Source organism: Alligator sinensis, unplaced genomic scaffold, assembly GCF_000455745.1.
Source record: "Alligator sinensis unplaced genomic scaffold, ASM45574v1 scaffold389_1, whole genome shotgun sequence".
Lineage (NCBI taxonomy): Eukaryota > Metazoa > Chordata > Crocodylia > Alligatoridae > Alligator > Alligator sinensis.
This window is the reverse complement of record NW_005841951.1, coordinates 2,985,780-3,010,476: the sequence shown is the minus strand read 5'-3', so window position 1 is coordinate 3,010,476 and position 24,697 is coordinate 2,985,780. Positions and strand designations below refer to the sequence as shown.

General features: G+C 40.5%; 1 protein-coding gene across 1 annotated transcript in view; it reads left to right on the top strand.

The window, feature by feature from the left end:
- Nucleotides 1–596: 596 nt before the first annotated feature.
- GALNT5 (polypeptide N-acetylgalactosaminyltransferase 5) overlaps nt 597–24,697 on the top strand; it is a 32,319-nt gene continuing 8,218 nt past the window's right edge. The window contains exons 1-8 of the mRNA XM_006020376.2: nt 597–2,458; nt 9,399–9,565; nt 12,434–12,553; nt 14,025–14,160; nt 15,466–15,585; nt 16,996–17,113; nt 18,444–18,767; nt 24,201–24,281. Of these exons, the coding sequence (XP_006020438.1) occupies nt 957–2,458; nt 9,399–9,565; nt 12,434–12,553; nt 14,025–14,160; nt 15,466–15,585; nt 16,996–17,113; nt 18,444–18,767; nt 24,201–24,281 (2,568 nt within the window). The 5' untranslated portion in view covers nt 597–956. The remainder of the gene's footprint in view (nt 2,459–9,398; nt 9,566–12,433; nt 12,554–14,024; nt 14,161–15,465; nt 15,586–16,995; nt 17,114–18,443; nt 18,768–24,200; nt 24,282–24,697) is intronic.

Below are 24,697 nucleotides of genomic sequence, written 5' to 3'. Positions count from 1 at the left end.
TGCAGGTTTATTGTTTGCCCTTGACTTCCTTGAGCAGCTCTGTTTACCTGGCAGCTAGCTCTGCCCCGGTTCAAATAGGTAGCATCCACATTTTAGGTAATATTATCTGTAAACATCAAATGCATCTCCCATGTAAAACATACAAAAAATAATAAGAATAAGAATACCTGTTAAACTCTTGGGCAGTTACACTTCTACTTATCCATTTCTAATTGAGACACACTATAGACCCACAATGAACTGTTTCTACTTTATCTAATTTGGGTCATAGTCATCCTTTGATATAAACACAATTGCACTGGAGATGAATTTGGTCATTTCTTTTTATTCATTTGTATGGAACACATGTTGATACTTAGTTAAATCACTGTATAGTAAATGAAGGGTTAACTTTCAACACTAAGTAAGTTTGGTCCCAAAATGGAAACTAAGGCATTGACTCTGGACAGGATTTTGTATAAATGGTTAACAGACAAGAGGACTGTTAAGGTAAGAGCTACACAGAAAGTTTACTGGGTAGTGGATTGAAATAGTTTCCTTATGTGAGGAGGTGTTGAGTTACAGCCCGAGGACTGAGAGCTGTGTGGAGAGAAAAAAAACATCTGATCTGCAACCTTTTCCTCATCTTAGGGTAAAGTGTACAATAGTTAAATGAGACAGACCAAGGAAGTATAATGGGGAGCTTATATTTGTTGCTTCTTCAGTGACTTAATGCCTGTGTTTACTGAGGATATGAAAATGAAATGCTGCTGGATTAATCATGAAAAGCCGAGGAGACGCACATGCCCTGTTGTAAAATGCCACGCAGGCAAAGACTGACAGGCAGCAGGATCTGAAGTTTCCCCTGGATCACTATTCAGACATGTTCCAGGGAGAGGAGGCTGTATAACTCCTTGGCTCCTTAAGGTAAGAGGCTCAGGGGGCAAGTGCCAGAGAGAAGACAGATAAACTTAAAGATGAATAAAATCCGGAAGCTTTTCCGAGGGAGTGGGAGAGCTCTTGCATTTATATTTGCTGCCTCTGTCATCTGGCTGATCTTTGACATGGCAGCTCTCAGGCTTTCATTCAGTGAGATTAACACCAAGGTTCTCAAAGAGGAGATGATCAGGAGAGAACGGGAAAAGTTCAGAGTTTGGCGCAGCCCAGAGAAGATCCCTGAGAGCACCAGAAAGGAGCCAAAACTGCCCCCGAAGGACTGGGAAAGGGGGAGGCTCAGCAATGAGGAATTTAGAAATATAGAAGAGAAAATGGTGAAGGCTGTAAACAAAATAGGCAAACACATGAATGAAAAGAAAACACCAAAAGCAACAGAAAAGATAAATGCAGCCTCTAAAGCAGCCTATGAGAAAATGACTGCACTTGGGACCATCCCAGTAAAATTGCTGAGCCCCCATCCCCCTGTTCCCATGGAAAAGGCAGGGAAAGAAAAGCATGAAAAGGCTGCAAACTCCACAGATCTGCTGAAAACAAAGCAATCGGTTCCCAAAGGGATTCAACAGATCCCATTAGTAACAGCAACAAGGAGATCAGTTGTCAAATTAACACACAGAGCAGTTTCTGTAAACAACAAAGTTGCACAAAAAGTGTATGATTCTGTAACAAAGGCATCAAAGAGAATGGAAGGCAAATTAAAAATTCAGTTTACAGATAAAGCCTCTTTGGCTAGATTAGAAAAGGAATTGCCTGCTGGGAGAAACCTGAAGGAACCCCAAAACAAACTCCCACTACCAGACTTGCCAGCTCCTGGGCAAAACATCCCTGCAAACCCAAACAGGACAGAGATGAAAGCACTAGATACTTCATACCTACCTGTGAGCAAACTGGCTGCTGCTAACAGAGCAGAGAAAAAGGGATTGTCTTTAAATGCAACAGAACTGGGAAACCTGCCAAAAGAAGATGAATCAAAAATTGCTCATGAAAAGAAACCAACTTCCTCTGAACATCAGTTTGTCATTATTAATAAAGATGATATCAAAATGAGCAGTCCAGTGTCCCAGGATCTCATACCCGACTCAAAAGAATACTTGCCAAAGAGACCAGAAAAGAGTATAAAATGGCGACTTGTTAGTGACAAAAGTGAGGACAACCTGAAGTTGAATATTGTAAACAAAACATCAGATCTTAAGCATCTAACTAAGAAAGCAATTTTGACTGAAGATCTACAGCTAGCAAAAGTCCACAAGGTCAATTTAACTGATAAAGACCCAATAAAGAAAACAGATGGAAGAAACAGTACAATTCAGTTGAGAAGAAATCCTGGGATGCACAAAGTTTTAACCGTTGATGTGACATTTTCTCCAAGAGATCCCAAAGCCCCTGGTCAGTTTGGCCATCCTGCTGTAGTCCCTGAGGATAAGCAAGAAGAAGCAAAAAGCAGATGGAAAGAAGGAAACTTCAATGTCTACCTCAGTGATTTAATCCCAATAGACCGAGCCATTGATGACACAAGGCCTTCTGGGTAAGATCCATTTCCCACTACATAAATGATCCCAAGCAAATGCGAATTGTATCTGATCCCTGCCTGCTTTCTGGAATGCTTTTAACCTGCATGTGAAGGGTCCAATAACTTCAGGTTATCAAGTGTTTCCCCAGACTAGCAGCATGTTGTACTAGCTGCAGCTACTGAGAGTTTATTATTATACCATTGAATCAAATTTTCAGAAGCACCTGAAACTTAGAAACCTCAGTATTATTTACAATAGAGGCTTGAGTGCCTGGGGAAGCCAGTGGGATTTAGCATTACTTTTGAAAATGGACTTTAGGATCCTAACTTGCTTGGGCGCTTTGGAAATTGTGACCCAGTTTATCTGGCATACCCACATTTAAAAGTTAATCTTTACAATATCAGGTCTTTTGACATTTAGATGTTTGGTTTACACATGAATGCTGTCACATAAATGGCTTAAGCACAGGACTGACTGCTAGATGTTCTTCTGTTCTCGTCCTTGCTCGGGTTCTTCCATCTCTTTCATAGTCTCCTCACTTATGGAAGCAATAGTATTAATTTTCCTGACACATATAGCTTGGGTGGGTCACTTAACTGAGGTTCTATTCAGTGCTATTCTACTGCGTGCTTTGAGGTTGAAAAAGAATTTGTATATAGCATTAGATTATTAAATAGCATTGTGTGTACTAAATATGATACACCAACTGAGATACCTGCTAAGTAAAGCAACCTCATGAACCTATCTGTCCCCTCATAGCACTGTTCCTCTGTTGCTATACAGCAAAGAGCTCACTTTCAAAGTTATACTCCAGGATGACTCTGAGAAGGAGATATTTGGGAATCTCAAATGCATGAAAATGCATAGTACAAAAATGCCAGAATTTTGTTATTTAAAAAAAAAGTTAGCCATGAAACCAAATATCTCCTTGAAATTTTAGATGCCCGTGAAAACAGCATGTTTGTGCTCTAGATGAAAAAAAAAAATGATGGCTCAAAAAGAAAGGTGCCCTGATCCCACCTCCATCTAGGCTTTTATACATAGCAGTAAAGGATGTAACCTCAGGTTCACCATCACTAAACCTCTGACTGGGATCACTCTAAACATAGCCTGTATCTTACCTTCTAAAGCATTTGCTGCTTGCCACCATCACAGAAAAGTCTATTTGCTATACAGAGAAGGTAGACCTAGGCTGACCTGGAAACTACAAGCCTCCCTCAATTAGAGAGAGACCACTAAATGCATAACAACAACAGCACAGACAGAAGTGCAGCTCCCTGATCTAACTGATGGTGCTTCATAGAAAGCGCCATGAGTTAGACTGACCCTCCCAGTCCAACAGATGTTAGCTGTTGGGTTGGGAGGGTGGGGGTTTAAGCTTAAATTTGGAGCTGAACCAGTGAGAAAGGCTGCCTGGCTGCAGCCTCTTCCCCTAGCCCTGCCTCCCTTCCCTCCCCACCCCCCGATCCCCAGTGCTGTCTCAGGATGGGAAGGGAAGAAATCAGGGAAAGAATGTCCAGCTACACTGAAGTACGAGATGGGAAGATTGGAGCCTCTCACCCCAGGAGAGCTCCAATCCACCTGCTCCTCACTCCAGCATGGCTGGCCAACCCTAGAACAGACTGCCTTCCCTGCCTTCTCCCCCTCCCGTCCTCAGACAGCACCAGGGATGGACCACCTTGGAACACCTTCATTTGAACCCACAGATAATGAGGTTTAATTTGTTGGGAAACTGGAGCACTCTACAGCTGTGTGCTTCTGTTTAGATATTGCCATAGAACATTTTTAAGGGGCTGATCATGTGACAAATGTAATTTCTGTCTACACCTAAAATGCTTGGGACAACAAATGAAAAAATCAGGGATGGAAGTGAAGGTGAAAGTTTAATAACTAGGGTTCCAAAGAGGGGCACCAAGCAGAGAATCAGCTAGCTGCCACAGAGGTAGCTGCCAGAGACGGGACTTTTGGCTAGATAGATATCTGGTCTGACTCAAAGGTGGCAACTCAAGTATGAATCCTACTGCACACTTTTTACCCCATTTCTAACATTTACTTTTCCTACTACAGCTTTCTCTTCCAGCTTCCTGGAATGTAAGCTGTGTTTCATTACATATACACTCCCTGGACTTTTAACGTGTTGTCATTTCATGTGGTCACTAACTTTCCTGTCATTTGCATGCATTTGCATCATTATCTGCCTCTCTCTGTGTAATCTACAATATTTTATGCAGGAATTGGCTGCAACATTTTATCCTGAAATTGGCTGCATGGTGCAAGAGAAATTCCCCAAGCCCTTACCACACTGCAGGAGGAGTGAGACCAGGAGAGAGCAAAATTGGCACTGTTTTTCACTGTGGAGGGTAGCACAGAAACCTAGGGAAATTAGAGGTGATACGAGGCTAGTATGCAGACAAAAATGCTGTTGGTAGTGCTTCATTCAGGGAACAAAGCTGTATTTATAAAACCATTATGTGAAGGAAGGAAATAAAAGATCCAGCGATCAAAAAAATCAGGATGTCCACCTTCCAGTCTCATCAGTGAATGTAACCAGTGTTATACAGACATGCAACATGATGAATCACAGATCTTGCTAAGATCAGAAAGTGGGCATATGCCCTGTTACCAAGGAGACACCCTATCCCAATATGGAAGTGTTGCAGGTGATATGGCATCTAGGCAAACTGCCCACATGATGTTGCAGTTTAGAGCACACCCTGCAAAGATAACAGGACAGGAAGCACACTTGGCTACATGCAGAACTGCCTGGGATACTTTCCCTATGCTGGCAGCCTTTCCATTTCTAAAGGGCAAAGATTTCCTTTGTTTAATTCACAGAGTATGCAGCTCCAAGTTACAATTCCCTATCAGCAGATCTTGGGGCTCAGCCAGGCTGTCTAGGCAGTGCTGTCTGACATACGATAGCAAGGCAGGTGAAAAAAGATGCAGCCAATCACAGTAGTGCATAGCAACTGGGATAGGCCAATTGCTGACTCCAAAATATATCATCATGTCTTGGAAGTTTTATTTCAATCCACATCAGCAAAGGGCAATCCATATGCTTTGTACAGTGTCCCTTGGCAAACTGTTTGTATTTCACTGCATCTCTTGGAAAATCTATATGATAACATTTCCATTTTTTTCTCTTCTGCAGTCTCCCAGTCTCTCCTAGTTTACAACCCAGATCCTGTTTTGCTCTGTGCTGCAATACTGAGCTAGGACACTGAACCCCAAATCAGGCAAACTGTTTGTACCAGTTTCACATTTGTCTTTCTCTTTATACAATAAAAACAAAAACTGGGACAAAATCCCACTAGGCGAGTACAGAAATGTTTAATTAATAGTCCATAAACACTGTGGAACCAGTGCAGGGATGGGAAGAATGCCAAAAAAGCAAGTTAGGGGAAATCTAGATTGCTTGCAGTGGACTAACCAGTCGGTTTGCAAGTATGATATGGGATAAAGTCCTTTTGCAAAGAGTCAAATAATGAACCATTGATACTACTGCTGCTCTGAGATGTTACTACAACACTGGCAATGTATGATTGGTGTCCATTTTCTCTGAATTTATGATCCAATAGTCCCTCCCAATTACCATTGTTGCTCCACTGAGCACATGTGTTTATTTGGAATAATTTAGGTTAATCCTGGTAATGTACAATCTAAAGCAACATCTCTTAGCAGAAGGGCAGTACTTGTTATATGTACCACGCTAACTTGGTGACTAGGGATACATGGCAGCAAACTCATGGGTCTTGGACACCATCTTCCTAACATCAGAGGAAACGTGTTAGGCCACCAGCTGTACTTCACTGCCTCACTAGTGAGTCAGATCTCTACGCTACTCCCAAACTCATAAATCAGGAGATCCAAGGAAACATTTTCAAAGACATTTAAAGGGAGTTAAGAGCTTAAGCCCTATTGACTGGTATTGTGGCTTAATCTCAAACTCGCTCAGACACTTCAGAAAATTTTCCTCTGATCTAGGAATTGGAAGTAGTCTAAGTTAACTCCATTGGAATGCAGAGTATGAAGCTATGGGACTAATTTTATTAAAGATGGAATTTAAGGGTGGCATTTTCAGAAGCATTCAACATTTCCTACCCACATTTGATCAGAGGGTAAGAAAACAGGCCTTATGATGAGAGGTTGAGAGCTACGAGACTCTTCAGCCTGGAAAAGCGCAGGCTCGGGGGGGACCTGGTGGCTGCCTATAAGTATATAAGGGGTGTGCATCAGGATCTGGGGGAATGCCTGTTCACCAGAGCACCCCATGGGATGACAAGGTCAAACCGTCACAAACTTCTCCAAGACCGTTTCAGGCTGGACATAAGAAAAAACTTCTTTACAGTCCGAGCCTCCAAGGCCTGGAACAGACTGCTGCCAGAGGTGGTGCAAGCACCTACTCTGGATTCCTTTAAGAGTCAATTGGACATTTATCTTGCTGGGATCCTGTGACCCCAGCTGACTTCCTGCCACTGGGGCAGGGGGCTGGACTCGATGATCTTCCGAGGTCCCTTCCAGCCCTAATGTCTATGAAATCTATGAAATTAGCTGAATGTAATTGTAGCTATCAAAGTCAAGGGCATGTAAGGGCAAAGTCAAGGGCAAAGTCAACGGCATGTAGCTATCATGCCATTGCCAGGCGCCAATACATTTATGGTTTACAACTAAATCATATCAAATATCGACATTTCTTTCTGGCTGATCCAGTGATGATGTTTTGAGCTGAACTCATTGTGAGTCAATTATGAAGTCATTTGCATGCTATAAAAGGTATACTTAAAAGACACACTTAGAGGAATGCTTACAGAAGCCCATTCTGGAGTTACTTTTTGATGCTAGGTGCTAGAAAAGAAGTCAACACTTTGCACTTAACAGTTGGCTATGAGATTCTGATCAGCATTTTGGGATCCATACTCTACTTCGTTAGATGTGCAGAAGTTCCATACAGAGCATATCACATCCAGTGCATACTGAACTTGATAGCTCATATTTCCAAACATAAGACGAATATAGAATTTTACATGCGTCTCCTGCACATATTTCCCTATTTCTTGCTTGTTTTTTAAGGTAAAGTATATTAAAAAAAAGTAATTGAGACTTTCTATTTTCCAATCACCATGTAAAGCTGTATTCTTATAGTTTTCAGAATTGGCAGGTAAGAGGGTTATGCTTGTAAGAGGTCTACCCTGAAAGTACAAAGAAAGTAAAACTGTATCAAGTTATTTCTTACAAACAGCAGAGAGAGAAAGCAAGTCCCATTAACTCTTAGGTTTTCTAGGATAAAATAATGTAATTCTGGGAAGACGAGTTCTTCAGTAAGATGTTCTATACTCCTTGAGATCCACTTGAAGATACTAGGGCTTGGGGAGTGAAGGCCCCCTTAAGGCGCACATCAAAGCAGTTGTTGAATTGCAAATAGAATATGAGAAAAGCTGCTCATCGACCTTTTGTTCAAACACTGAAGACACAGACCTGACCTTGCCATCACATCTTGACTGTCATGGAATATAATGACAATTTCATAGAAATGGGAGAAATTTTATCGTTCCTTCAAATCTACTGATTTTCATCTTTCCCTGTTTGTTAGGCGAGTAAGCTACCTTCAAACTGCCTTGATGGCAGACTCTTGATGAACATTCACAATTCACAGCATGGAAAGGGGGAAAGTTCAAGTGCAGAGGCCTAGGTCTCCTGACAAAGGATAACAATGTTTTAGGGTTTTTCTTTTGGGGTTGTTTGGGAAATGAGACCTCAAAGACAACTTTTGTACTTTTGTACTTTTTGTATAAAGAGTACGGTTATAGCATTGAAATTAGGTATGTTGGATTTCTTCCCCGCTTCCCGAAATGAATCCACTTCTGCCCATTTGAGGCACAAAAGTTAGATGGGGCACACTTTCTTCTGTATGTGCATGTTCAATGTTTAGTCCCTTTCAGAATTGATTATTTCCCTGTATTTTAAAAGGTATGATTAGATTTCTTTTCCCTCCTATACACCTGATTTTCATGCAGTGTGGGTTCTCAAGGAGTTCTGCTGCTCTGTGAATGCTCAGCATTTCTTACGGTTTTTCATTCCTTCCAATTCACTAGAGCATAGTGCAAATATTAGAGCCCTTTAAGAAGTTGGTTATCTGGAGAAGAAGCTTGTGCGCCTGGACTTTGCAAGGCTACCCTAGCCACCCTGCTTATTCTGACAAAGCAGCACTTTCTTAAACCTATGTCATGGTAGCAGTGTAGGTGGCAGATTGGATTTTTTATGAGTAACTAAGGACTGTGCTCTGAGGAAGGGACATCAAGAAAGAGATGGAGACATGCCAGCCAGAATGTTGTTTCAGCTATAAGCTACAGACATGCCAGAAACATGGGAGCGTGGGCTATAAAAGCTATAAAAGCAGTGAGTAGTAACCTGACATGATGAGCACTGAATACCCTGAGATCCCCACATGTGAAACTTTGTTCACATGAAAAACTTAACACAACTTAGCAAGACTGCTCCTATGAACAGAACCACAGGGTGCTCTGATTGTTTTACAGGATCAGGATCAAGGAGTATTCTACTGGACCTACTAAGCAGCAAATCTAGCCTGTCTGAGGTGTGCTAGAAGGGTGGGAAGGTAAAAAGTAGGAGCCTGCTTGAGGGTAAGGAAAAGAGAAATAGAGAGAATACCCTAGACCTCTCTGATGAAGCTGCCCACAACAAGCATCGTGTATTATAAAAAAATCATCATTTTGTCTACCTGAACTCTTTTCCATTTATCGCTGATATTTCATTATTGGAATGACAGCTTTATGATTCAGAATACTTTTTTCCTCCCTCTTTATAAATTCCCAAGCTAACCACTAAACCAGGAGCCTTTCCAAGTTTTACTGAGTTATAGAAATACATATTTTCTGGCCCCCTATACATTTAAGAACATGTGTTGTGTGTTATGCATTTGTGTTGACATTGCAGATGTTCAAGACAACTGGTCCACAATGACCTCCCAACCACCACAGTTATCATGTGCTTTGTGGATGAAGTGTGGTCCACTCTTCTACGCTCAGTTCATAGTGTCCTCAATCGATCTCCTCTACACCTAATTAAAGAGATTATTCTGGTGGATGACTTCAGCACTAAAGGTAAGCAAAATTCCTTTATCTTCAGGAAATTAATATGGCCCAGGGCTAAAATGCAGTTTACTCCTTGATGCTTCAATTAGAAATGCAAATAATTTCCTTCTTTAATTTCATCTTGTTAGTATGTGTTAAACACAAAACCATTCCAGTCAGTGTTATTATATCTTCAGAGTGTGAGATTTGCTGAGGGAAGACAAAGCCACCAGAATGAGGCCAAAGTAATCCAAAGATAGAAAATTTCCACATGTTCAGGGAGTCTAAAGTCCTAGCTTGGGGATAGGTCTAAAAGACATCTTTATCCTTTCATGTGTAGTTTTTTTGAAATGAAGGGGGGGGGGGGGGGGTGCAATTATCATGTTTAGACATAGAGTCAAATACTGGCAACAAATATAGGCAGAAATAAATTTAGGCATCTAAGGATGTGTCCCCATGTGCAGAGGTGTAATTTTCTAGGGGCACAAAAAGCAACAGCATGCATTTGTGCCGCTGCTTTGTCCCCCAGGGCATGCCCCTGAATGTGCTCTCTGGCACGTATCAAATTGCCCCTGGTGAGATAGGGGAGACTGGGGCCAGCACCTGGGGTGTTGTGGGTCTCCTTGGGCAGCAGCAGCACTGATCTGGCTGCACGGACCCTGGCTGGCAGCCAGAGCATGGCTTTGAATGGCCAGGCTTTATTTCTGGCAACACAGTTGCAGGTTCACCACTCGTGGTTTGCAGCACCTCAAACAAGCTTAAGGCACCGCAAGCCACACTTGTGTGCTCCTCTGGATGTGTGCTAAGGGTGCGTCCAGATAAGCACAGTCGTGTAGTATGTAGCACTGCAAATATGTTTGCAGCGCCACATACCGCACAGTCCAGAGTTCTTTGTGCTGTACGGGCATGCTGCCTGAGCATGCAATGCTCTGTTTTGTTTTTCCACAGTTTTTTTTGACCCTTGGATGTCTAGGGGTCAAAAAAACATACAGGAAAAAAAACCTGAAGCAGCACATGCTTGGGCAGTATGCACTACTAAAAAGCAGAGCTGGGCCACTCGGAGCCGTGCTGTAACTGCTGGCCAGGCTCCACCCAGCAGGATTCCCAGGTCTGCAGCAATCCAGGAGGCCCCCAGGACCCTGGGTAAGGCTGCTGGGGCCAGCACAGTGCTGGCCAAGCCTCCCCTACACCACCCAAGGCAACTTGCTGTGTGCCAAAGCATGCATGGCATGGGCATTCCCCAGGGACATGAAGCAGCAGTGCAAGGTGCACTGCCGCACCTTGTCCCCAGGGAACCAAACATCAGTGCATGTCTGGACATGCCTTAAATGTCCATTTGCAGGAGTAACCAGTTTATGGGCACAGTCGTCCCTACTGTAGATAATGCAAAGAACCTACTTAGTACTTTGGCTTTCACCAGAGTTCAGTCCTGAATTTTTTAAGGATGTTATAATTCTTAAATTGCTGACGTCACAGGGAGTACTGTGTCAAATCAACATCAGTGCCACGTACACTATGGATTTTTAAATGATATACCAAGGCAGGGTCTTTGTCCCAGAATAGTTTACAGATTAAGAAGAGAGATGACATGAAAACGGTGAGGGGAAACAAGCTCAACTTAGTATAAACAGTTGTTATTTATATATATATATATATTCATTTTTATGATAATAAATAGATTTTTGAACAAATTTCCCACCAACATTTACTTTCAATTTTGCTCTTCAATATTTTCTCACATCACTTCCCTTTGTGTGTGTTAACCTCAGTGGCTTAATGAAAATGTTAGGTTTCTTGCAATCAGGGCCAAGATCTTGGAATATAAAATATTATTTCCCCTTGATAGACTAAAAAGACATGTCAAATTTAGAGGCTAAAACCCTGAGGGATTTTTTTCCCTTAAGAAAAACTGTTATAACAAGGAGTTTCTACATTGAATCAGGTCAGCAATGCATCTATTTCAATATCTCATCTCCAAGAAGACCCAGTACCAGATGCTTCAAAGGAAGGTGCCAAAAACCCAGAATGAAAACTCTAATTGAAATCCCCTTTCAGATCTCACTCTTGTTACTCAGGCAAGGCGTTCTCTCAATATACTCAACCCAAACATGCTTGGGACTGCCTCTCATTCATACAGCTGTCTTACGTTTTATTCTGTCTGAAGATTTTCTACAATAAAACCACTTCAGCAACAAATGAAAACAAACTATAAAATGCCATATGCAAACCAGTGATGCGCAGTGATGCATCCTCACGCAGTTTGAGACCAGATGGATTATTTAAATGTAGCACTTCACATTAGCTCTTGCAATTCAATGCAGCATTTGCAGAACAAAGAAAAGACCCACAAAAGCAATTTGAGGTGTAGGTTTTAATGTTCTAGTGGTTTAAGGACTATAATTCTGATTTTAAAAGTTTTAAAATCAACTGTTAGGTACTAACTTTCATGGGAGAAATGAAAAGTTAGCAGAAGCCTTATATCATACAGGGTGGGATTTAAAACTGGTCTTCTGTCAAAAATACAAATGGAATCTATTATCCTCAGCCTGCATAGGAGCAGAGGCCAATTAATGCTTAGTATAGTTGAAGATTCCACCTAGAGTATATATGATTTTGTCTTCTTCCTTCCAGCTGGCTATACTACAATCCTCTACACTGCTCAAACATATGAGAGCTATATAAAGGGCTTCCTCCATGTGGTTTGAAGGGAGGAGCAGATAGTTCTCTTGAATATCAGTGAATTTATACGTGCTCTAGCAGCACTATCTCCAAAGGAAAAAAAATAGTGTATTTTGGAAATGGTTTAAAACTCAGGAAAAGTTTCCCACTGATTTGTCACTGGCTTCAAAACAAAGAAGTTAAGCTTTTGAAGGAATTCACTATTTTTCTCTTGTTTAGAATATCTCAAGGACAATTTAGACAAATATATGTCAAAGTTCCCAAAAGTGAAGATCCTTCACCTGAAAGAAAGACATGGCTTAATCAGAGCCAGACTGGCAGGGGCAAAGATTGCTAAAGGTAAGAGGAAAGATACTCCTACTTCTCAGTTCGGATTTATTTGAATATAACACTTATACTTAAAAACCTTCTCCCTGGGCATATCTACATGTGATGCTGTGTCACTGTAGCAATGCGCTACGGCAATATAGCATCAATGGGCAAAAACCGTTGCAGCTGCATCACTGCAGCAATGCACTCCCTCATTATAGCTTCCTCCCTCATTATAATGCGCTACTACGGCAACATAACTACTAAAAATAACCACGCGTGGTCGGTACAGTGCAGTACAGGCTGGTACTGCACCATCATTTAGTACTTCCTTTTGGCAGTAACAACGGTGTCGTATGTCCACATATAGGCGTGCCCTCTCGTTACTATGCTATGTATCTTAGCCACTGACCTAATATTAGAGATGAATATTATTTAACATATTTAACATATTTTTGTCATTTTTCAGCTGACCAGGCCGACAAATTGTGGAAGGCGATTCAGCCAACAAAATATTTTGAAAAAAATGGCAACTTTTTCAAATACTATTATTTGACACTTTGCCCTTTTCTGCTAATTCATTTCTAACTGACAGGTTTATAATGCTGATCTACAGAAAGTAAATAATATGGTTATGAAACACAATAGTTGTCAGCTGAAAGGCTGATTATTTTGAGCTATGGAAGGGCTTGTATTTTCCAACAGGATGAAAACAATGTTAACATTTCTGGTTTTGCCTTTTTCTGAACTCATTTTTGGTGCTAAAAACCCATATAATTTAGTTATTAAAATATCACTATAGACTAATTGTACTGAAGTTGGGCTTTCTACTAGCACAGTCAGTTTTGCCTGGTATTTCTTGAGCTTACTTTGAATTTTTGTTGGCTGGAAATTTTCTTGGATGGTAAACAGAGGAGGTTTGGAAGTTTGTCTGAGGCCATATTAAGTGTTGATTCACAGCTCAGACCTGTTCATCAGGAATGTTTCAGGAAGCATTTTCCTCTTATTTTTGTATTGCTTTATGCAGGGCCGCCCTTTACCAATTTTGCATTCTCCATGAGAAGACTAACTTTTGAGTCCAAGATTCTGCCCCCAGTGATCTTAAATAGGAGGGAGCAAAGGGGAAATGTTGCCTGGCATCTGCAAAGCAAATCCTAGAGCAGCAGGTGCAGCATACTCCATGCTCTGTGCACATTCTGCAGACCAGTTGCAAGAGGGTCATGACTCCAGCCACACTTAGGTCATTAGCAGCTACAAAAATGTTACAACGAAGTAGGGACTTGGGCAGGGTGGGTGATGAGAGAAGAACACCATTCATACCTTTCTGTCTTTGCACCTTGTACCAGTTCTGGCCAGAATGTGGTACTTTGCAAGCAGTCAAATGTTCTTTACAAAATAAGTTCTTTACAAAAATCAGGTTCAGTATTTTCTGGAAAAAGTTTATTAAAGTCCATTTTAATTCTCATAAATTAGTAATCCAATCTCTGCATTTCTCCTCTAGGTGATGTACTGACATTCCTAGATTCTCATGTGGAATGTAATGTAGGATGGTTGGAACCACTTCTAGAAAGAGTCCATTTAAACAGGACAAAAGTGGCATGCCCAGTTATTGAAGTAGTCAGTGACAAGGACATGAGGTACTTCATTTCTTGCTCTGGTGTACATTTATGAAATATAAGATATAATGCAAGCAATTTTCATGAAATACTAATTATAACAAAGGCTAAGTATAGACATTCAGAAATCCCCTGGCAGAAGCACTCTATCACACTTTACTTAAAGCACTATAAAACTGAGCTAACCATGAGCTAACTGAATAGATGTTCACTGTTCAGTGGAGAGGGAGCTTGCAGCCTGCCAGCACTGACTACTAGGGGCACTTCTGCACACCTCCTAGGAAGCTACTGGAGTGGCCCCGCTCCATAGCCTGCCCTCCACACCCCCATCAGCTGGCACCTGTGAGAAGTGGCTGGGGGGAGGGGAGTCAGACAAAGAGACACCCTGGAGCCCTTTGCCCGCAGCCCCCCAGGCCATGCATAGGTGCATTGCTGCCTGGCTAGGGCAGCTGCGGGGAGAGAGACCCCATACTCCTTCCCCCACAGCCCCCCTGGGTGGGCTGTGGCACAGGATGGTGCCAGGGTGGCTGTGAGGACAGAAACCCTTCTTCCTCTACCCCCAATTCCCCCAGCCAGGCTTGACACCAGGCTGGGATCAGAGGCTCACTGACTGGGTCAATGAGAGCCAAGGGGGCAGGGCCAGCCTTGCACTCAGACAGAGCACAGGAGCTCTGCCCAGGGCTAGAGCACAGCCCTGTGAAATGCCACATGGTATGGCATCAATCACGCTCTAAGTTAACCCCTGATGGGATCTGGCACAGACATTCGATCACATGCTCTAACAGAAAGTGCTTTAGTCTAATATCTCATCCATGAAGAGTTAACTTAGTATGCCTATACACGTGCTCTGATTAATCAAGTCTGCTCTGCATTTTAATTAAAACACTCTAGCATCACCACAGCATCATGTGTATAAACCCCTGTGGGTTTAAAAATGGCCACGGGGGTACTTTAGCTAAAGCTCATCGAATGAACTTTAGTTACAGCGTCCTGCAGCCATTTTTAAATATGCAAGGGTTTAATACACATGACACTGAGGCATTTTAATTAGAATGGCTCTCCAGGAACTATAATTACTTAATTACCTTTCACAAAATTACTTCACAAGGAATATGAGAAAATAAATACACGAGTAGAAATTAGAACGTCTACCAATTGCCCAAATACACTAAACTGCATTTTGTCTGACATTTCATGAATTTTTAGTGTTCCAAGGAGGTCAAGAATGAAATTTGTTAGAATTTTGTTTACTTACATAAACTAATTTCTTCTGATTAAGATCCTGCTTCAGAAGCTGATGTCATAGCTTTCTTTTTCTGGTTTTAGTTATATGACAGTGGACAACTTCCAACGTGGGGTTTTTACTTGGCCAATGAATTTTGGGTGGAGGCAGATTCCTCAGGAGGTTATTGAAAAAAATAAAATCAAGGAAACAGATATAATAAGGTGAGAGTACAACATTATTTTTTTGTGAGCAAAGCTTCCCTTTCTTTGGCTTTTTCATAACAGGGAACCTAATCTTTCTGAGCCAAACATCATTCTTGTGTAACTGAGCACAGAAGGCCCAGAAAAATTATGGCTAACTGAATTCTGTATTAAGCTGTACCACCTGATGTGAGCAAAACTCTCACACACGATGCTATAGATAATCTGTCAAATGCTGCATTATGGACAAAACAAGGGATTCCATCAGTAGCGTGGCCACAGATGAAGACTGTGAACTGTCACTCTGTATACTTAGGTACATTAGTAGAAGGGCCTTTTATGTCAGGAGCCACTGTAGCTTTGGTAATTCAAGATAGTAAGGTGCAAAGTCTTCTGCTTATTTTTGGCCTTATCAGCCCTAAATTGTGCTGTGTTTGCTTTCAGCACTTGAAGTTAAGTGATTGGATTCTTCACTCAGCAAAGTGCACTTGGCACAACTTCCTAAGCCACAGCTGGACAATGCTGAATCAGGGATACATAACTGATTCCCTGCATCTCTGCCCCCTTAACTGTGTCTAAGCTGAGCCTGGGTGAGACAGGGAGTCTCACCCAAGCAGCTGTAAAATTTACCACCATGACTGAACAGTCTGGTCTCTTATTCTTGCCACCTTTTGAGTGATTGTGTCTTCCGTGTCATTTGCATGAATGGATTTTCTGTGCAGTAGCCTTTCCAGTGTATCTGTCCTTTTTTGGCTTCTCATACTACCTCCATCATTACTCCACTTTGCACCATTACCAAAACTGCACAAACATGCATCTTTAACCAGAAAAAACCCTAAAATGAAAACTAAAACCCATAAGATATTTTTCCTGCAGTTCTGGCACTCAAATAATACAGTACTGGGCAACTATTGAAGAATCTGGATAGAGAAACAGACCAACCTTTATGGACATCAGAAAAAAAAAGATTGCATAGTTTCATTAAAATTTTAAGCTTCTGTTTACATACTTTGCCAAGGCTTATTCTACTTTCTTCTACCCAAGAATGTGCCTCTTCTTTTTACCACCATCCATGCTTTTAAACACTATCATCTCTGTCAGTCATCTTTGCCTACCTCTAGAAAGATCATTTATATCCACTCATTGCCACTTGACTGCCATCACAGTTTAAGCAATGTCTGGCTTTGCTTATTCTGTTCTCTGATTCCTCCTGGTTTTTTCTACATAATGTTTGCTATCTCTTTATAAAAACTAACAGGTGGCTGTTTAGTCTATGAATGAAAATTAATATAGGATATTCTTACACTTAGTACCTGTCATGGGGCAGCTGGTAGCCCATGATTTCCTGACAATTCCTTTATTGAAGAGCTGTCAAGATTAATTTTTCTTTTCCTCTAGAATACAGATATAACATCTGTGGTTCATTCCCAGGTGCCCTGTAATGGCAGGTGGATTGTTTTCCATTGATAAGAAGTATTTTTTTGAACTTGGAACATATGATCCTGGACTGGATGTTTGGGGAGGTGAAAATATGGAGATTTCATTCAAGGTATGCTACATCCCTAATGAAGTCATGAATGTTTCCTTCTCTAAGTTTGAATTCATTTAGTCTTCAAATGTTGTTGTCCCTGAATCTTATTTAGGCTCCAATTCATGTTCTACACGACTTTGTTGAATCAAGGCCTTGACACTAAAGATAGACTTTGAACCAGTATGATTTAAACGGTCACCCTTGCATTTGAAGATGTGGCAATTAGCTGGTCAGGTTACAAAAAGGAGTGGCTCTAAAATGTGCTGTGTTCATACTCCTACACCAGGTATTGTAGTAATTATTTCCTTTTTGGCATGGACAAGGAACTACAAGTCACTCTGTATATTTACCTATGATCTTTTTTCTGGTGATACAAGACCAGGTGTTGAGTTATTGCTCAATTCAGCAATGCTCAGAGAACAAAGCAGAGAACTTTTTATGGCTGTTTGCAAGTTAGTCTGTCTGAATACTATATTATATCTGACTTTTAGAAAGGCCTCACCCTGAGCTCCTGACAGGAAACTCATATGTAAGCTATTGGTGAATGTGTGCTGCCAGCAGAGAAGTTATTACATCTTTCAACAGCAGAGTCATGGCTCTCATACATTTAGCTCTGGAGGCCCCATTGTCAGCAAGAAGCAATCACCGCAGACCTGCAATTCATTGCAGTTGCAAATGCTGCCATTAAGGCTTAGCTAACTAAAGGCATCCTGGGCTAGAGCATTTGTATGGGTGCATGGAGTGGTGAGTTAGAAACCTTCCTTTTTCTCCCTCTCAGGGGACAAGATACAATAACTACAGTCTCTACTAGTGCCCCAGAGTCAGCAGACTTTCCAGAGAAACTGAAGGAGGCAGAGCCTTGACTACATGCCTCTACTACATGAGCCAAATAAGCAGGCAAGATAGGCAAGGCAACATATACTGCTGCTCCCTACTGGGTAGGATAGAAGTTGTGACTTCCCTGTGTTTTGAAGAGCTCTGGAGCGAAAGCTGATTGAAAAAGGTTCCTCTGAGTGTAAAATATCTCCTCAGTATCTTAACACAATCCAGTTCCTGTTCTGCATGTTTCATTTGTAGCCACACATAACTGCAAGTGTAAAATTATACACACAGAACTGTGTCTGCAAAATCAAGGCCTCTTCTCAAAATCAGGTCTGCTGTTTTCATAGAAAGTATTGAAAAATTAGGGCTGGAAGGGACCTCTAGAGGTCATCTAGTCTAACCCGCTGCTCAAAGCAGGGCCATTCCCAACTAGATCATCCCAGCCAAAGTTTGTCTAGGTGGGCCTTGAAAACCTCCCAGAATATGACTGTGTATCATATTTAACAAATCAAACTCTATTTACCAGATCTGGATGTGTGGAGGAGAAATTGAGATCATCCCATGCTCCAGAGTTGGACATATTTTCAGGAATGACAATCCCTACTCCTTCCCTAAAGATAGGATAAAGACAGTGGAGCGGAATTTGGCTCGTGTTGCAGAGGTCTGGCTAGATGAGTACAAAGAACTATTCTATGGACATGCCTACCACTTAATCCTGAAAAATCTGGATGTCGGAAACTTGACTCAACAAATACAACTGCGAAAGAAACTTCAGTGCAAAAGCTTCAAGTGGTATTTGGAGAATGTTTACCCGGACCTGGAAGCTCCCCTTGTCAGAGCAAGTGGGCTGGTACGTGAACTTTACAAGTGCAAATATATTACAATTGTATGTTGACATTGCTGGTTTTCCTGCCACTCCTCATTTATACTTGCTTTCAGTGATTTGTCACTGACATCTAGGCAGTCCAGGGCACTTGCTCACTCAACATCTCCCAGAGGTGCAGAATACTACAGATTAGCCCCTTTGCATCATGCACTTCATTTTGCTGCATATAATGGTATACAAGGAAACAGCTTTAGTATCTTGAGGGATTGTCTGTGGTCCCTGCAACAGGCAGCAGATCAGGGCATGTCGCTCCTTAGTTGGGATTCCTGTCTTTCCATTTACACTTCAATATTCATTGAAATTTCTTAATATTTTACATTTCACGACTCTCACTTCCCTGTATTTTTACAAAGAAAGTAATAGAAACCTAAGGATATGATTTTATAGTAACAGCCCTGTTTGTAATCAAGAGCCAGATTAAGCTTTAAAAATGTTGTCTCTGCAGATAAATGTATGGACAGACAGAGAAATTTTGGTTGTTTTTTTTTTTTCGGGGGGCGGGGGGTTGTACAAGATTTCTAGAGCTTTCATAGGTTCTGTAGGGAAGAAAAAGTATCTGGAGAAAATTTGTTGCAGGGCTTTGTACTAATAGCCTGTCACCACTAGAGTGCACTAGAAAACTGTATTTTTTCACTTTCTAGAATAAATATAGATTCATTTCTAGCTATTTCCAAACTACAGATGGAGGTAGCCAGCCTAGCAAAGTCATGCTATATATTAAAGTGCAGCTACAGCCCAAATGCCAGTTTCGACACAAGTGCAATGAACTGGGCAGAAACCTTTTTCAAAGATATTTTAGGCTCAGTTGTACTTGCCTGCTAGAAATCCCATTGACTTTAAAGTTATAGTTTTGAGGAGAATGTAACAGAACAAGCATCATCCTCTGTATGATCTGAATCTTCTTCCCAGTGCCTTTAATCATCCTGGTATTATATTCGTGCTATTCTTTAAACCTGAACATCAAGTGAATCACATTTGCACAGATGTGCTCATTGTTCAGATATTCAGCATCTCTTTATAAATTATTTTTTCCCAAACAAAATTTAGATTCTCATCTTGGCCCACATCCAGACTTTAACACAGCTTAGGGCTACTGGAAACATTTCTAAAAATTCAGGAGCATAAAATATTATCGCTGAGGCAGCATAAAAATGATATTTCACTTAGAATTTTAGACTACATTTAAATTCAACTTCTGACTTCTAGAAAAAATTATTAGTGAATCCATCTACTTCTAAAAGTTCTTTTAGATAAACAATAGAAGTAGGACTGTGCCAGGTGTTCAGTTCTGCCAGTGCTATGCTTTCTAAGGGGACAAACATAAATAGCTTTTTGTCTCCTAATGCTGAGCCCGGCAGCAGTTCTATTCATCCTCCCCAGTGCAACTGAAATCCACCTCATAGCCCGTTCTGGCAGCCAGAGACAGAGCATGGCAACACTGGACACATTCAGATATGCCTCCTAGGATGGGCCAGTACAAGTGGAGGTATAGGAAGACAATGCTCCTTGTAACCTCTCAGACATCCCTGTCTTGCACAGGAATCTCCAGCAATCCAGTGAGTTGTGCCAGCTGGGATCTGGCCTAATATTTTCAGTAGACCTAAACAAATAGTGTAGTGTTGAAGAATATATTTTGTGAATATAAATTCTGAGGATGCATTGGCATAATTTGTGTGCTTTGTGATCTGGAACTGGCCACTGGGCCTGCATGAACATGCCTCAAAAGTTTCACATATTTTAAGATGGAATCATTCACCTGAAAATGATTAAAGTGGGTTATTTACTATTCAGCTGTTTAACACCTTCCAATCGCTGGATAAAAGCAACAGCTTATTATTTTTCTTGTACAAGTGATAATTACTGAATTAGTCAATTCACCAACAATTAGAGTTTGTAGGAGAATTTTTAACTTGTCAAAAAATGCCATTCTGATGAGACTGCTTTTTAAAATAAATCTTAATGTAGGTGAACTTTCATTTTTTTAAATGGAAAAAAGATACGCTGAGGATAGCAAAATTCCATTTTAGAGTTATGTTTAGAATGCTCACGTCAAACAGCTTTCTGTTTCAAAATTTATGTTATCCAAAGTTGAAAACAAATGCAATGTTTGGATTTTTTCAAAATATGAATCTGATCAAAAATGATTTTTTCAGACCATAGGTTTCTGAAAAATTTCAGTCTTTTGGCAGTTTTGCTCTAATTCGGGACAGAAACAAATTCAATATCTTGAAATTATGCGGGATGGAAAATACATTTTGCAACAAGTTCTCCAAAGTACTATTTGGCTAACTACTCAAGCTGCTTGAGGAATATTTTATGAATATGAAATTTACACACAGAAATCTGGTTTGTTTCATAAAATGTTCAGTAATTGAAAAAGGAGGGGAAGGGACTACATTGTAAAAAAACAGTTTAAAATAGTTCAGCTCTAGTTTGCCGAGATTGTTTTGATTATTTTAAAACACAATGAATGTACCTCCACATGGTTAATAGAAGCCCAGATCCTCATGTGGTATAAATAAACATAGCTCCATTAATTTTAGTCTGTAAGATGTGAAGACAATTGGTATCTTGCAGAATTCAGCTCAGCAGTAGCAGTGTTTTGATATAATCTTCAGTACTCATAAGTGGACGCGTCTACACAAGACATTGTGTCTGCATTATAACAAGAATATGGGAATGTGCAAACAGATAAAGAAAATAGATATCCTTTTAAAAACATCATAGATATCTGTACTTTCAACTGACTATTGCATGTTCAGCTCCAATCTGTGACATGCATTCTGTGTCTCCACCAACATGCTACAAAATTGTGACCTAGCTTAAAAATAGCTAAAATATTCATGCTTACATTGCAACTGAAGGTGCTTCTTTCTGAGGCATCAACCCATACATAGCTATTTCTGTCTTAACATAAGTACTAATGCTTTCATTTTGCGGACTGGTCAAGAGCAGCCAACCCCATCTGAAAGGGAGAAAGAGTCATCTCAGGGACCTAATACAGAGCACATCATACATAATAGAATTAAATATGTTATATCTAAAAATTTACAAATTGTTTCCTCTTGTGGAAAAAGAAACAGAGCCAGAAAGAAAAAAAAACAAGTATGCAATACATGCTTGTTATATCATTTAATGCTCTTCAAGGAGATGTTACAACAGGTGATGACAGTAAAGTAGCCAGTTGAATAGAATAGAATTGTGCCTCACCACTTGTCTCCTAAATCTATTAGCAAACTGAGGTCTTAGAGCAGATACATTCTGCCAGCTGCATATGTTTGTTTGTTTTTTACTTTCTGGTTAGCCAACTGTAGCATTCATGATTAGCTTAGAACAGTTTTGATATGTGTATTGGCCTTTGCTGGCCAAGATAATTGGAGATATTTGATCTCAGATTTGATTGGCCAGGTATTCAAATTGTCTGCATATGGTCTACCAAAGTGGTTGTTCTCCTAATCTATCGCTTGCTTGACTTGAGGTAGGAATGTGAATGGATTTTATAATTGATTTTTCAGCAATTTACAGAACATAAAGTAGAAACAGGAACAGTAGCTATGTCTAACAGAAGAAATTAGATATGTGATGCCTCTAGTGTTTTGGGAAGGGTCAATTTCCCTTTGTTGATTAAAAATATAGACTTAAGTAGGAGCACTCACAAGCAACAGCAGAGAACTGTGGACCAGTAGCTTTAGTTTGGCTAAACCAGGAGCTTCAATATTTTTTAGAAGAATAGCATATGTTTAGTCCTCAGAATTTCATGTGGACTACTACAAGTCCTTATCATCAACTTTTCAGTGAAAAACTATAAAAGTGTGTGGACCCAAGTGTGACCCCTGGCCTCAAGTTTGGGAACTTCTGGGTAAAATTATGTTATGTCTCTATTACATATATCATTCAGTAAAACGCATAACTAACCCAGTGATTCACAACCAAGGAACTATGGCCCTCTGGAGGCTCATCTACACATGCCAATTGAAGGTACTTTAGCCCAATTTAAAGCTCATTAAAGGAGTGCATCTACACATGAGCGCTGTTAATGTGCCTTAAAATGGCAAATTTAGGCACGAATAGCTAAAGCGCCTTAACGCACATGTACATGCACTAAGGCACATCAACACTGTGTGTGTCAACTGACTTGGGACTAACTTTAGTCCCAAGTCAGTCCACACACCACATTAATGCACCTTAGTGCATGCACATGTACCTTAACGTGCATTAGGCAAATCTGCATGAAGTTTATGTGCACATAAAAGCATGTATAGACATGCCCTGGATATTGTTAGCAGTAGCATCGCCAACTCAATATTTTTTTGTTTTGCTGACAATCTGCAAGCTTCTGACAACTAAGCATGTTTACTGGCACATGTTTTTATTGATATATAAACATATTTTATATATATATATACACATGTTTACATATATATACATGTTTTATATAATGTAAATATAACTCTTCTACCAGGTCCTGCCCTGCTCCTAGGTCTCAGTTAAAAAGCTGGGTTTAAATTTAGGAGTTTAACATCAACTATAGTAATAAAAAAAAAGTAAACATGTTTGGTTGTCAGTAAAAAGTTTGCAGCAGTAAAACAAATCTTGGGTTGGCAACCCTGCTTGACTAAAACCATAGCTTTACACTATGCTGCCTGCCTCTGCCCCCCCCCCCCCCAATGATGCCAGCAGCCCCATATTCACCCCCATACTCTGGTGATCCTCACTGCATGATTCTGTCCCTCCCCATCATCCCTGTCTCCCCCAAGTCAATTCCTCAGCCTTACCCCTGCTAGCCTCACTCCTCCCATTCCAGCAAGGAACCCCAAAGAAGCATACCTGTGACCCAGCAATTCTATAGGCAACCTGGGATGCAGCAGCAGCAGAATGCTCCCTGCTAAGTGCTGTGCTACTGTTAGGCCCCAGGTGGCACTGCTGTGCTTGGTCAGAACTTAAATCAAGCTGTGGCTACTTAGTGTTTTTACTGACAGCTAACTTTTTTTATGCACTTTACTGACAGCCATTTTTGGCCTGATTTTTTATTGACAGTCAGTAAATGTACGTATAGCTGTCAACCTTGATTAGTACTTTTAGGTCTGCAAACATGATTTACAAGATAAACCCGGAGATTTCAAATAGAAATCCATAGTGTGAAAAACTTTCTGATGTGTAGTCAAAAACTGAGCGATAACTAAGAGCTGGTATTTTCTGAGGGATCCTTTGAGTCTAATGAAGGGTGCCCTGGCTCTAAAAAGGCTGAGTATCACTGTTCTAACCAATTATCTCAGGGATCCTTTAGGGCAATTGCAAAGTAATATTCTCTTTGCTATTTTTGGTTTCCTGCGATTACATGCATAACTTTAGACTTATTCCCTTTTCTAAATTTCTATTTTTAATTCTGTTTTCCAGATTGTTAATATAGCAATGGCTGGATGTATTACAGTGGAAAATTCCACTCTAGCTTTTGAGACTTGTGATATTAATAACAAGGTAAGAAATATTTGAGGTCGTTATTTTGGAAACTAGACAGCAAATGTTGTCAGTTGTCTTGATAATTCTGATGAATCCCCACGAGTTCTACTCTACTGACTTGAATTCCAACTTTGAGGTTAATGTAATCCTTGTAAAACATATTGCCAAAAGATTCCATCAAAAAGTGAGAACTGTACTGTATCTGTAGAGTTCATTAAGCAATGGAACATGCATGAAAACTCTGAGATCCTTCAAAACTAAATGGAAACTTGCAGTTAGTTTTCATGCAGCCTAAGGGATATGCACCCCATGGGACAAAAAGCTTTAGTAGAAAAGAATCACAACTCTGTATAACACTAACAAAGCCAAAATGGCTATGGACCAAAACTGTATTCTACATGAAAACAGCAAAGTCAAAATGGGGCAGGAGTGAG